The sequence below is a fragment of the Chelonia mydas genome, chromosome 25 (assembly GCF_015237465.2).
Source record: "Chelonia mydas isolate rCheMyd1 chromosome 25, rCheMyd1.pri.v2, whole genome shotgun sequence".
In the NCBI taxonomy this organism is placed as follows: domain Eukaryota; kingdom Metazoa; phylum Chordata; order Testudines; family Cheloniidae; genus Chelonia; species Chelonia mydas.
The window spans coordinates 1721875-1735179 of record NC_057858.1 but is presented as its reverse complement, the minus strand read 5'-3'; the positions used below and the strand labels follow the sequence as shown (position 1 = coordinate 1735179).

General features: G+C 51.4%; 1 protein-coding gene across 3 annotated transcripts in view; it reads left to right on the top strand.

Moving 5' to 3' along the window:
• Nucleotides 1-12669, top strand: part of KANK3 (KN motif and ankyrin repeat domains 3) — a 55199-nt gene extending 42530 nt beyond the window's left edge. Inside the window, exons 7-12 of one of the 3 annotated variants that reach the window (XM_037885845.2) lie at nt 60-147; nt 1124-1343; nt 2604-2746; nt 3564-3764; nt 4636-4734; nt 6632-12669. In XM_037885845.2, the coding sequence (XP_037741773.1) occupies nt 60-147; nt 1124-1343; nt 2604-2746; nt 3564-3764; nt 4636-4734; nt 6632-6685 (805 nt within the window). In that variant the 3' untranslated portion in view covers nt 6686-12669. Of the gene's footprint in view, nt 1-59; nt 148-1123; nt 1344-2603; nt 2747-3563; nt 3765-4635; nt 4735-5445; nt 5679-6628 lie in introns of those variants that run through there. The other 2 variants (XM_037885843.2, XM_043535883.1) reach the window with 2 other exon arrangements.
• The last annotated feature ends 636 nt before the right edge of the window (nt 12670-13305 follow it).

Genomic DNA, 13305 nt, shown 5'->3' with positions numbered 1-13305 from the left:
CCACCTCCTTCTCTGGGGTAACGCTGCAGACAACTTTGTCCCACCGTTGCTTTTCACAGGTTTGAACTGAGCCCAAGGATGAGAGAGGCCTGCATAATTGTGAAGCACCACCTCAGCCATCCCAGTGCCGTGAAGAGCAAAGAGGTGGTGAGTAGCAGGGGGTGCCGAGAGGTGGAGCAGCTGGGCTTGCCCTAGGTGGTCACTTCTGCGGTGCCCATAATCGGCAACACTGAGCACGAGGAAAAGATCTGTGAGCCAGGACAATGGAAGACTAGTCGTTCCCCTGCATGCCACACGCTGGACGCCCTGCTCACCCCGGAGCGCCCCTTTGGGTGTTGGGGGGCGTATTTTGCTCTCGTGCAGAAGGAATTGTTCTGGGCAGGTCTCTGGCCTGTCATGCAGGAGGTCAGATGAGATGATCACCGTGGGTCCCTTTGGCCTAGGAATCTATGAATCCCACCCCCAACCCCTCCCTGTCCTTCTTTGTGCTGCATGCAGCCTTGGAGTCATGGTCTGAGTCACTAACCCCTCCTTCTGGCTGGGCTCAGCCTGACATTCCAGGCATCACAGACCCTGAGAGACTGGAGGCTGAACAGTCTGTGCTCCCTGCATCCCCATAACCCCACGGGATTTATCCAGGGCTCTCTTACCCAGCACACACAATCCCCTCAGCATGCTGGGAAAGCCCTGCGGCCAGGTACAAAGCCAGCTGCTGCCTGCTACCCATGTCTCCAGAAATCTGTGCCTTCCCTCCTGGGGCTTCCTGTCCATGGCCACTCCCAGCCCAGGGAATGCCTAGCGCCACGTGTAAGGCTTCAGTCCAGAAGGTTCAGCACTGGCCTGTCCTCCAGGGCCTTGGTGCAGCTCAGATCCATGCCATGTTATCGAGGGGGAGAGGTGTAAGGAATTGCACTGCTTTGCATTTGTGGCAATGGGAGGACTTGGCTGGGGATGGCGCAGCCTAGGGCCACAGCTGCTCGTGGGAACGCTGGCTCCCTGGGCTTTGTGTTAGGGTGAAACTTAGCAGAGGAAGTGCTGAGAGCAGAAAGGGCTTTGGCAGATGAGCACGTTCCCTTGGAGATAAGCATTTCCCAGCTTGAGGCCTGCCCTTCTCCTTCCCCAGCTGTCCAGCAGCAGCATCCTCCTCCAGGAGTGGTTCCGAGTGTCCAGCCAGAAGTCCTCCGTCCCAGAGATGGTCGCCAACCACCTCCTGGCCTTCACGGAGGTCTCTCCGGGGATGCTGGCCCATGTGGTCAATCTCTCGGATGGGAACGGTAACACAGCTCTCCACTACAGCGTCTCACACTCCAACTTCCAGATCGTGCAGCTGCTCCTGGACACTGGTTAGTAGCCTTCTGCTTACCCCGGGGCCCTATGTAACCCTGTTGAGCTGGGAAGTGGGGATGGCTCAGCTGAGGGTTCTGCATTAGGAGACGGGAGCTGAGACCTTGGATCCCTTTCCAACAGCTGCCCTGCTCCCTGGGCTCCTCTTGGCTGCTGCTCCCCAGCCCTCCCAGGAAACACACCCATCCGGGAGCCCTGACCCACCACCTCCTCCTGGCAGCCGTACCTCCCTCTCCTAACGCCCCCTAGTGGCCAGGCTCTAGCCCGAGAAACTAGCCTGTGCTCAAGGTGTAGAATGCGTCACTGGCCCATGCCGTGTGGTTACAGAGACATGTCAGGTGAATTAGGCCTGAAAATGAACCTATTACACAAGCATTTCCCAGCCCTCAGCATCCATCCCAGGGTCCCCCGTTCCTCTGCCAGCAGATTCCTGCGGTGGTCGAATCTGTTGCAGGAGAGCTGCCCATGGGCACTGCAGGGCGGGTGCAGTTACAAACACATGGACGGGGTGTTGGTGTCTGTGCTGTGACAAGGGGCCTGATCTCGCTGCCCTCATTCGAGCCCCACCTGCAGTCCAAGGTGCCACCTGAGTACAGAGTGCAAGACGCAGCCCCGGCAGTGGCCATTGCAGGGGCATGTGAAAGTGGGTCCCTGTGCAGAGCACTGTTCAGTGCAGCCATTAGGCATTTGTCATGAGCTCAGGTAGCTGAAGTAGCTTCTGCGGGCCCTGAGGTGGCCCACCCCTGGCAGGGTGGGGAACAGAACAGGAGATTCCATGCGGCAGCAGATCCTCCCGTCCCAGTCTTGCTCCATGCCCTGCATAGAGCCGCTCAGGGCTCCGTGCTGCACAGAGCATGTCAAACCTCCTTTGCAGCCCTATGAACCCAGCAAGGGGTTCCCCGCAGGACCGCAGCTGTGGAGGAGGGGGGTGGGTTTGCCCTTACATGCCCAGCAAAGATGGACCATAGGGAACAAGGCCTTTCCAAACTGCAGAGCAGCCCACGGCGAGTGGGTCTGACCCCTCGCCTGAGAAGGGTGGGGCCGTGCGGTCTGGTGACTGCACCGTGGCCTAGCAGGTCCAGCGCAAGAGGTGCTCTGCATCCAAGGCACCGTGAGCATTGCCATCCAGAATGCAGACTTCCCAGCGCGCAATAGCTCAGCAGCCGCAGTCCTTGACTTGAGACAAGCTCTTGGAATCAGAACCGAGGGCAGTTTGGCCTGCTGGGGTCTACAGCACTCCCCCACTTCTCTTTCTGCAGGGGTTTGCAACGTTGACCATCAGAATAAAGCTGGCTACACGGCCCTCATGCTGGCCGCTCTGGCCTCGGTGGAACACGAAGATGATATGAACGTGGTCAGGAGACTCTTCAGCATGGGAAACGTCAATGCCAAGGCGAGCCAGGTCAGCGCGAGCAGGGCTGCTCCCTGCAGCACAGTCACCTCTACTCGAAACCCCCAGATTCAGCCCTGCTGAGCTCCCAGGCCATGCCACTGCCCTCCACTGTTGGAAAGAACAGCTTGTGAGCAGGTGGGCCGGCTCACCTGAGTAACATGGCTCCTTTCTGTCCCCTGATTGGTTGCCCTAAGTTTTGGAAGCTACTCCTGCTTTGGACCAAAACAAGCTTTGTTTTACCCCATGATCTCTGGGTGGACAGGCTGGCTGCAGGCAGCTTCCCACGGGGCCAGGAACACGAGCCAAGCCAGCTTACTGCAGAGTCTCCGAGAGCTTTCCAAATAGCGCTTGTCACTGTCAGCAGCTGCGGACCGGATCCTGCGTGTGCTCTGTGCTGAGCACCCCATGCTCTGTCGCTGGCAGGACCAAGCATGTTCCTTGTTGAGATTTGCCTTCTGTGTGATGCTGCCCCTTTTCCGTGCATGGGGCCCTGAGGGAACCAGGACTTGGGGGGAAGGAGGGTAGCCGGCAGACTTGGGGGATGGGCAAAGACATACAGGTCCTCGGGGGAGAAGACCCCGGGGAAGTGGAAAGAATCCCTCCTCCCCCTGTGGGGCACATGAGCCATGGCTGAGTAGTCCCCGTCCTCTCCCTGCAGTCGTTACCCCCTCTGGCCTAGTCTGAGTCTGTGGATCCTGGGGATATGTCTATCTAGGAGAGGTCCAGCTGCTACTAATATCCCCTCTCCCAGCTGGAGGGGACCAGGCCAGGTCTCTTCTGAGTCTCCGCCTGCATTCGGCTCCCCTCACTCTCCCCTTGCTTGCAGGCTGGCCAGACGGCGCTGATGCTGGCAGTCAGCCACGGCAGGCAGGAGATGGTCGAAGCCGTGCTGGCCTGCGGAGCCGACGTCAACCTGCAGGACGAGGAGGGCTCCACAGCCCTGATGTGCGCCTGCGAGCACGGGCGAGTGGAGACCGTGAGGCTGCTCCTGGCCCAGCCAGCTTGTGAAGTCTCCATTGTGGATAACGTAAGTCACTGCCTGCCCCACTCAACCCCAGGGACCACAGTGCTGGGTTCTCTCCACTGCCGCATCATGCTGCATATGTTGATGTGCAGCCACCTCGCCAGCCCGCTGTATGACAGAGCTGGGTCAATTGCTCCGGGCTGGGGATTTTCACCTTTTGTTGGCCTGCAAATTATCCACAAACAGAGTTTGATTTTTCCCCGTGTATTTGCTGTCAGTGATTGTTTGACTAACCCCTTTATGTGAACAAACTTCAGCCTGTCGGGAGCTCACAAACCGCCCACTTGGCCTAGTCACCCAACATGGCATCTGATTGATCATCTCCAGCCTCAGGTAGTGTTTCTGCTGCCTGAAGGACTAACCGGGAATAGAGCACAGTGCTTGCCCTTGTTTGCACGTGAAACCAAGGATTGTAAAGATCAGCTGTGCCCTGAACATTCAGATACTGCAAGGCCAGAGGGGCCCATAGTCTGATTTATACAACACAGGCCAGAGAACTGCCCCATGGAAGCACATGGAAACACAAACCCCTTCAAACAAACAGCCCACAACAAGGGGGCCAACCTGGCTGAAGCCGGCAGCTGCACTCCATGGCCAGGCCAAAATCAAGAGGGGAGGTGGGTCTGGCAGGCCCTGCTTTTTAAAAGCCATGCCGGTTCCCATTTAGAACCTGTCTCCTATGTCATCACACCATCCTTTATGCCGGCCCCCGGACCTTTACCTGGGAGAGAAGTTCAGTAACTTGCCCAGCCTGTCAGGTCCTGGCGTTTGCTGCCTGTTCCAGGGCGTTGAAAGCTCCGAACGCTCAGTATTGTGTTACTGAAACTGTACCGCTGTGAGCTCTCTGAGGAACCCTTTTCCTTTTCTTCCCTAGGATGGGAATAATGCCGTGGCCATCGCTCTGGAGGCCGGTCACAGCAACATTGCAGTATTGATTTACGCTCACCTCAACAACTCCAAAGCACAGTCACCCGTGAGTACCCAAAGGCTCCCCCAGTGGAAACCATGACAACTTTGGCCCCATCTAGACCGTCCAAAGTGCTGTGTAGGAAACAGGTCACCATGCTCACCGGGACCGGCTGAAAACACAGTCCAGACATTTCCCAAGCTGGCTTTTAAATGCAAATGACTGCTGAACTCTCACTGGGTGATAGGCCAGGGGGGTTAGGAGAGGTCCCAGCATTGGACCTCTCCAAGCTGGGAGGCTTATGAAAACCTGAGACAACAGCATGGTGAATTGACTACAAATAAATCCAGCCTGGATCGCTCAGGAATTGAACTCTGTGCTGCCATCTTATAAAAGGGAGGGATCTTGCAGGATGGGGTTCAGGGAGGAATAACAAGAAGTCACCCAATGGATCTGCCTAAAGGCAAGGTTAAGATGGATAGGAACTAACCTTTCCCATCAAGGTTAGTGGCGAGGTCTCCCAAGGGAAGTGGTGAAAGCCCCAGCCTTGGAATTGTTTAACCCTTGAGCAAGACCGAGCTCCAGGGTATGCTCTGTGCGGACCAGCCTGCCCAGCCTGAGGGAGAATTATTTGTATTGAATATATTAGGAATTGTTAAGCGGGCAAAACAAAAGCTGGGATTTCCCATATGTGCGAGAACTATTCATGAGAACATAAGAATGGCAACACTGGGCCAGACCAAAGGTCCATCTACCCAGTATCCTGTCTTCTGACAATGGCCAATGCGAGATTCTTCAGAGGGAATTGACAGCACAGGGCAATCGTCAAGTGATCCACTCTCCAACGTATGTGAAACTGGCTTCTGACCCCCAGGAAAGGGGGAATTCGGAAAAGGCATCTTTCAGAATGGCCTCAGAACTATGTGCCATCCACCTCAATGAGTTTGTGCTAAGGTCCCACTTGGTGTTTCATTGGCTTAGTGTGGTGTCACTCAACCACCTGGTGGAGAGACGAGGGGGTGGAGTTCTAAGGAACATCCCAGAAGTTCCTCTCTAGCGCTCAGCTCTTCTGAAATGCAGTTGTTATTTTTCCATCTTGCCTCTAGACTCAGTAATTATTGCTCTCAATCAGAACAGCAGCTTTACCTAGTGCCCCAGTGACACACGCATACAAATGCATGTAAATCACAATACATAGGAGGAAAGCAGAATCTAGGAAGTAAATTACATTATTATATTTGAAATAATTATTAAACTGTACGCGATTTTCTGCTGTTTGGTGCTGATTGTGTTATAAAGTTGGACTGACTGCCAGAGTTTTCAGCATATGTCCTAGCGCTGCAGCACTGACCCACGAGGAAGACTAAGGGCTAGGCTGGTATTTCTCAGGGTGGTTCTTAGCTGGGATGCATATTTTGGGTGAAAGTTTGAAGCAGACGGGTTCAGCCATTAGGGGGTTCTCTGAGTTTGGAAGTGGAGAGGTAATTTCATGCACTCAGATATATTTTCAGATGCTTTTTTTTGCACTTAGTTGACTCTGAAGCAGTATTAAACTTTTAATTGTGTCCTGTCCTTGGGCCGGGTGTAAGAGCCACTCTGCTGAATTGATGAAATTAGAAGAGATTTTTTTTAAACCCCCGTCCAGGCTTCTTCTGCAGTGACTGGCGTTCTTCCCGGGGCTCTCCCAGAGATGCCCAGCTGGGTTACACCCAAGAGAAGGGGTGACTCGTAATATAGATGAAAAATTCTCATAAGGCATCAACAAGGAATTGACTACTGAGCAGAGCTTATTTGCATGCTCCCCAGACTGACCTGCTGGGGCCTGTTCTCCCACTGCCCTAGCTGAACAGCACATTGGGGGCTGGATCGAGAGGATCCCTTTGGTCCCACACACAGGAATGGAGGCTGTTGTTTCTGCATCCTAGAAAAGTTTAGTGACTGATGTTCTCTCTCTCTGCAGCAGGGGACCCCACCGATAGCCTTGAAGAGCTCTAGCAACCTAACGAAGAAGCATTAGAGCAGCCTTCACATCTCAGGCAGCTGGATTCTCCGGGCAGTTACTCTTCATAGTCCTGAAATCGGAAACTCCCCCATAATCTCATCACATCCAAGAACTCGAGCCAGATCCATATGTTGGATCATCGCCCAAGGTTCCGTGTGTTTATATTCCTGTCCAGTGTGACAGGCATCTATTCTCAGCCTAATTAACCCAATCTCCACTGAAGGGAAGCAACTTCCACTAATCTGTGTCATGGGTGCTGCTTGTAGAGTGCAACTGCTTACAGTGAAACAGAGGGTCACTTCCAGCATTTCCTCTCTCCTCCCCACCTTGATGCTCGTCTAGGCTGAACTGGGCAAGTTGCCCTACACGGGGCAGCCGTGAGCACTGTTTATAACATCATACCGAGAGCTGGTAGAAAAGTTGGGTTTCACCATGGAGATTTTCAGCAAAAATAGGAAAAAATCATCTGCATCTAAATTTTCCACAGAAAATTTCAATTTTTCAGTGGAAACTTGAATCCCAAAATACCTGAGGCTGAAAACAAAACAAAAGGCCAAAAATGAAAAGTTTGATGGGGAAATGCAGCTGTAGTTGCTCAGGTCCCGTTCTCCTCTGCGGGCTGTGTGGTTCTGCTGCTTTACGGCAGGGACACTCTGTCGTGCCAAGAACTCTTATTTAGCATTTGAAACATAGCTGGGGGTGGTGGCTGGGCTGCTGGTCACTGCCCTGCTGCCAGCTCCTGCAACGTGTCTGGCTGCCACTTCCTGGGTTTGGGCCCTTGCCATGCATATGTATGACTTCATTAGCATACTCCACGTCTTTCCTTTTTTTTTTCTTTTCTTAACACCTAAACAAACAAACCAATACCTTCATCGTTCATACCGTGGGGAGATGTGATTCTGCTGCTGCTCAGTAGCTTTCAATGAGTCTTTTTGGTTTTTTTGACCATTGGGTCGTAATGTGTTCTCACCTCCGCTGGGAGTCTTGGAACAGCATCAGTTTCCCTTGGTCAAGCCGGCGTGTTTCCCAGAGAACCGACCCAGGTATCCAATGATCTTGTGTCTGATAGGTCCACATCCCTTGCAGTCCCAGCAGGCGGCATCCCTTTGCTCGGTGTCGGTCTTATTATCAGGATGTTCCTAGTTTGGTGTGTAGGTGGTTTTACTGTTAAGTCCTGCACTGTATGTGGAGGTAGCTCATCCGAGACGTTTATCACCAGTACCGGTAAGAGATGCTTATGGCTCTGTCTCAGCAAAAATCCTTCTTTTGATCTCATGTGATCTTGGAGCAACCGGACAAATCACCTCAGCCTTATCCCCCCATGAACCATTATTCCAAATTTTAACTGATTCTCCAGGGCGTAGTTTCCTCGGGGGCACCGCGGTTTTGTCGTAGTAGTACATTTTTATGCCTTCATCTTTCTCTTTCCTTCCATATCTGTTGGTGCCTCTGTTCTTTAGCTGCACCCTGTTTGATCTTAAGCTGAGAAAGTTGATTTCGTACCTAACACCCTAGCACAAGCTCTACAGGCAACTTACCACATTCTAAACACTCTTAGTTTTCATGCCCCATTCTACAAGCCCAGGTACCGAAAGGCAGAAGTTTGAAGCAGTATCTGCCAAAAGGAGAGTTACAAGTACTGTACACAGCCGTGAGCTCTAAGAGATCTAGAAGGGTGAAAACGTTGGCACCTGCCATCTCTCCCAAGATTTCATGTAGGTCCGTCTGTGATAATGCTCCCTTCTTATGTTAGTGTTTAATTCCTTGGGTTTGAGACACAAGCGAAAGATCCAGATTTCTTTTGTACTATCACCAGTGAGTGCACCCAGTCTGTGGGTTCCTCAGCCCTTTCAGTTACTTCCATGGCTTGGAGACATTGCAGTTCTTCCTGGAGTCTGCCTCTCAGGGCCACAGGTACCTTCCTGGCTGTGTGTTTTAAACGGTTTACATCCTTCTTCAAAGTTATTTTATGCATGACTGCCAATTTTCCCAAGCCTTTGAACACATCTGTATCTGTATCTACTGAAGTTTTGATGCCTTGCGACAAGTTGTGTCCTGTATTAATCAGCTTGCATATTAGTCCCAACTGTTGACCTGATTCCAGGCCCAATATAGGTGTTCTATGTCCTATAAGAAAGATGTATTTAGTCTTTTCTTTCTTATATGTGAGAATGAGCCAGCATCAGCCCACCACAGGACTACGGAGTCCATTATAAGCTGTCTGGACATTTGCCTGTTTTGTCAGTGGGGTCTTGTATTTTAAAGTTCACACCGTTGTGCTGGTTGTACATTGGGGTCCATGCTTGTATCTACATTATGTGTGATTTGTGAGCCGTTAGTATTCCGAGTGATGAACCAATTCTTGTCTACTGGCAGCTTTCTGGTATCAACGTACACTGGCTCCTCACTGGAGCTATCACCATATTCCTGCATTGCATCCACCATTTTCTGTTGGCTGCATTGGTTAGCAAAATGGTTGTACTTGAGACACACACTGCACTTCTGTCCAAATGCTGGGCATTGTTTGTACACAAGTTTGGTTCCACATGTCCCACTTTTGTTCGGAATGGCCCTTCCACAGACATTTTTTTTTGCCCTTTCTTATATTGATTGGTGTCAGTTTATCACTTTTGTGTATGTGCGTCTCCTTGTCCTGCTATGCAGTAACCTCCTGCACCAGGTCCCTGGTACCCTCTTTGCTTAAAGCCCATATTTACAGTTTTGCCTATTCTGCTGCTTTGCGGGTGTTTATGGCTTTTTCCAAAGTTAAGTCACCGTCTCTCAGTAAAGATTCCTGTAGCGTTAGATTATTGCAGCCTAGCTCTAATCAAAGAATTCATTAGGGGCCCAAAGGTGCAAGGCTGACTCTTTCATGCTTGAAGTCTGTGACGTAATCCTCAGTGCCTTTGTTTTCCTTTTGCACTCGTGTGGAGAAGATTTAAGTGTCCTTCTTTCTAGGAATGCGATGAGTCTGAAATTGTGCTAGGTCCTTATCAAAATCTTCACTGTCCTCAGGGGACAGCTAGAAGCTGTTAAAAAGATCTAGAGCTTCCCTTCCAGTTACAGTTAGCAATGAGGCTACTTTTGGGGCTTCCACTCAAGGAGCCTGCATCTATTGCCATCATGTATAGAACAAACAGTGTTTAAACCTCATCCAGGATTCCTCTATGTTCCCCATTAACCTGAGTTCCAGTGGTGGCTTTATGCTATCCTTTTTTTTGTCTGTGTTACAGAGGAGGTGGGTTTACGGAGCAGGGAGAGGGGGGGAGCTCCTCTGATGTAAGGCTGCTTGAAACAATCCCTCTTTCCTTAACACGCTGCCTTTAAATGTTCTCCAGACCGTGCTCTCCCCTCTGGCCACTTCTGGTACCACGTGTTGTTCTGCTACTTTATGAAACGGATGCTGTTTTATAGAAAGGATTTTATTTAGCATTTGAAACGTAACTGTGGGTGGTGGCTGTGTTGCTGATCACTGCCCTGTGTTCTGGCTGCACCTGGCGCTCAGGTGCTACAAGATATCAGGCTACCTCTTCCTGGAGTTGTGCCTCAGCACATAGGCTATGCTCCCTTGTTGGACTACATATCCCATGATGCACCAGTCTCCCCTCGTGGAGAAGTCTGCCAGGGTGCATCATGGGAGATGTAGTCCACCTGGTGAGGCAGGCCCATAGAGGATAATGGGGACAGGAAGCACCTGAACTACACCTCCCATGAGGCACCCTGGCAGTATTTCCAAATCCAAATACTTTGGTTTTCAGGCATTCAGTTTTTCAACAAAAAAATTCTGACATTTCTGTAGCAGAACCTGCACTTTTCATGAAAAATTGTATTTTAGTTCCAAAACAGTTTCAATGGAAAATTAATTACTGACTTAATCAGCTTGGCAGGAACTCGCTCTTGTGTTTGCTGTAGTGCACTGGTTTGGGAGGTGGATGGAGTACCAGAGTGGGGTAGCCCCATACCCATGAATCCACTCAGACTCGCCAGCTGGAGTTTTTTTGGAGTTCCCACAGCTGGTACCGCCTCCTCCCACTTGGGGCCGGTCCCCTTCTCCCAATGGGGGGGGGCGGGGGAGGAGGCAGGGAAATTCCCTTTAAAACTTTTCCCCCCTCTCTTTTAAAGAAACTGGCAGCTTTTAGCTGTGAAGGCAGCTGAAGCTCCTCTTGCTGCTTACTCACCCTTCCATCCAGCCCTGCCAGAGACAGCTTGGGGGGAGGAGCAAAAGGGCAGAGGCAGCTGAGAAGGTTACATAAGTGAGCAAAAAGTGGAAGTAGCAGCTGACAGGGCGGCCAAGCTTGTGCTGGGAGGGGAAAAGCTAAGATTATAGGTCTATGGGGATGAATGTGGCCGGGGACAACAAACACATGGAATGTAACCGCAAATATCTAAACCAGAGTAGGGCTTTCCTGGGACATGTCACTACTGGGCTTTCAGGTTCTGCTGCTCAGCTACAGTGCGAGTGACCCTGCCAGTTTCCAGTAGCCGGAGGCTAGGGGAGCAAAGGGCAAGCATTCCCAGAGCCCTGCCACCTCACTTTACCCCCCGGCCTTTCCTTCACTGGGGCAGGAGCTGGACCCAGCCATTGAAAAACATTTAAAAGTTCTATGACCTCCGGAAGCAGCCTGAAAAGCAGGTGGAGAGTCCCCCTCCCTTCCCTTGATCTCCGCATGGGCAGACACACTGTGCGGGCCTCACACCAGCACTGCACCTTTCACCCACAATCCAATAAATCATAGTCCATGACCTCCCAGTGCCCCTTGCGTATGGGATGGGATGGTATCCCTGATTCCAAGAGGGCCTGCTCACTTAGGCTTATATGGGAGTTAGGCACCTAAATTCATTTGAGGATCTGGTCCTTATCCCCTTTTCAGTCCAATTTTTCACTCAGCCCTTCTCGAAGGACTCAGAACCTGTCAATCAGTGTTAAACGCACTGCATGGCTGAACATACTCCGCTTACAGGGGGCGTTACTGGCAACTGCACTGAGAGTTTCACTAACTCCCTGAGGGGGCCTCCCGCCAGCCGTAAAAGTCAGAATATTTGGTCATGAAAATTTTAAGTGGCTTTGAAAAAGTGATCGCCTCCTCTTGTGGCCAGCAACGCAGTCCAACAGCTCTGTGAGAAACAGGAACCTCCTTTACAATCTTCCCGTCACATGGCAGGTGTGTTAGCTCAGAACCACAAAGGCTAAGCCAGGACACACCTACATGTCCTTGAGGTTAGTAGACAACGATGCTGGAGCACCTGGGGCATTTGAGAGCTCACAGCTGGGTTTGTTACCACTGGCTGCTTCTATGTTATCAGTATAGAGCAGTGGTCCCAAAACTTTTCCTCTCCCCCACCCTCACCTCCCACTTACCAGTCATGGGATGTGTCCACATTCCCCCGGCCCCAGCTGGGAGCCAAATCATGGCTGGGGGTGAGGACCAGGGGCTGAGAATGGGGGCTGAGCCGCGGCCAGGAGCAGGGCCAGAGCAGAACTGGGGGCAGAGCGGGGCTGGCCTGGGCAGCCCGTGGACATTCCTCCACGCCCCCAAAGGGGAGCGCACCCCACAGTTTGGGGACCACTGGTATAGAGCCAGCAGTTCCAGCCTGACTCTCCCAGACCAGTTATTTGTCCCAACCAGACTTTGTCTGAGCCAAGTTTATAGAATCTGAGAACTGCTCTTCTGATAAGCAATGGGCAAAAGCCCAGAGCCTCAGAGGTATTTGGGCATCTAACCCCTATTGATTTCAGTGGAAGTTAGGTGCCTAAATACCTTTAAGGATTTGGGCCGAGGCTCCCATGCTTGTTGCACCAGACCTGTCTGCTATACAGTGAAGTGGATGTAGGATGTTCACAGCAGCTCTCTAGCACTGAAACCCAGCTGATTACACTTGCTTTGTATGTTCCACCCATGAAAATGCTTTCGCCTGGTGTCTCTGTTTGCTCATATTTTAATATGGTTTATTTTTAAAAATATAAATAAAATGTAAAATTAAATATATTTTAAAGTCAAGGTGCCATCAGCATCCCCTTAACCATTTAAGGCTGCCTCCAACTGAGGTGTCCAGAACCTGAGCTTTACAGAACAAGGTTACCAGCTCGTGGTTTCACATGATTTCTTCCAAGTTTCTTATGCACTGGCTGAAGCAATTATGCCTGCTTCCCCCAGGCAGCTTTCCAGAAGGTGTGGGCTGGACGTAAGAATCACTGGGTGAAATATTCAGCTGTGTTAGGCAGGTCAGCCTAGCAAAAATGGTCACGTTGGACTTTAAAATCTATGAATTAATTTCTCAGCTGCAATTCCTGGCTCCTTTGCTCTGTCCTGATGTGCTGGTTAGACTAAGGCCCACGTGGTCATATGGGAGGCCAGCCCACGTGCTAGCATCATCTCTTTGGTATTTGTGCACTCAGCACTCGCTGCTCCTATCAGTAGGGCCCTACCAAATTCACAGCCATGAAAAATGTGGCAAGAGACCGTGAAATCTGGTCTTTTGTGTACTTTTACCCAATACTCTACAGAGTTCACAGGGGAGACCAGCGGTTCTCAGACTGGGGGTGGGGTCCTCAACCCAAAAGGAGGTTGCAAGGTTATTGTGGGGGGAGGAGCGGGGGGTTGTAGTATGGCCACCCTTACTTCCGCGCTGCCCTC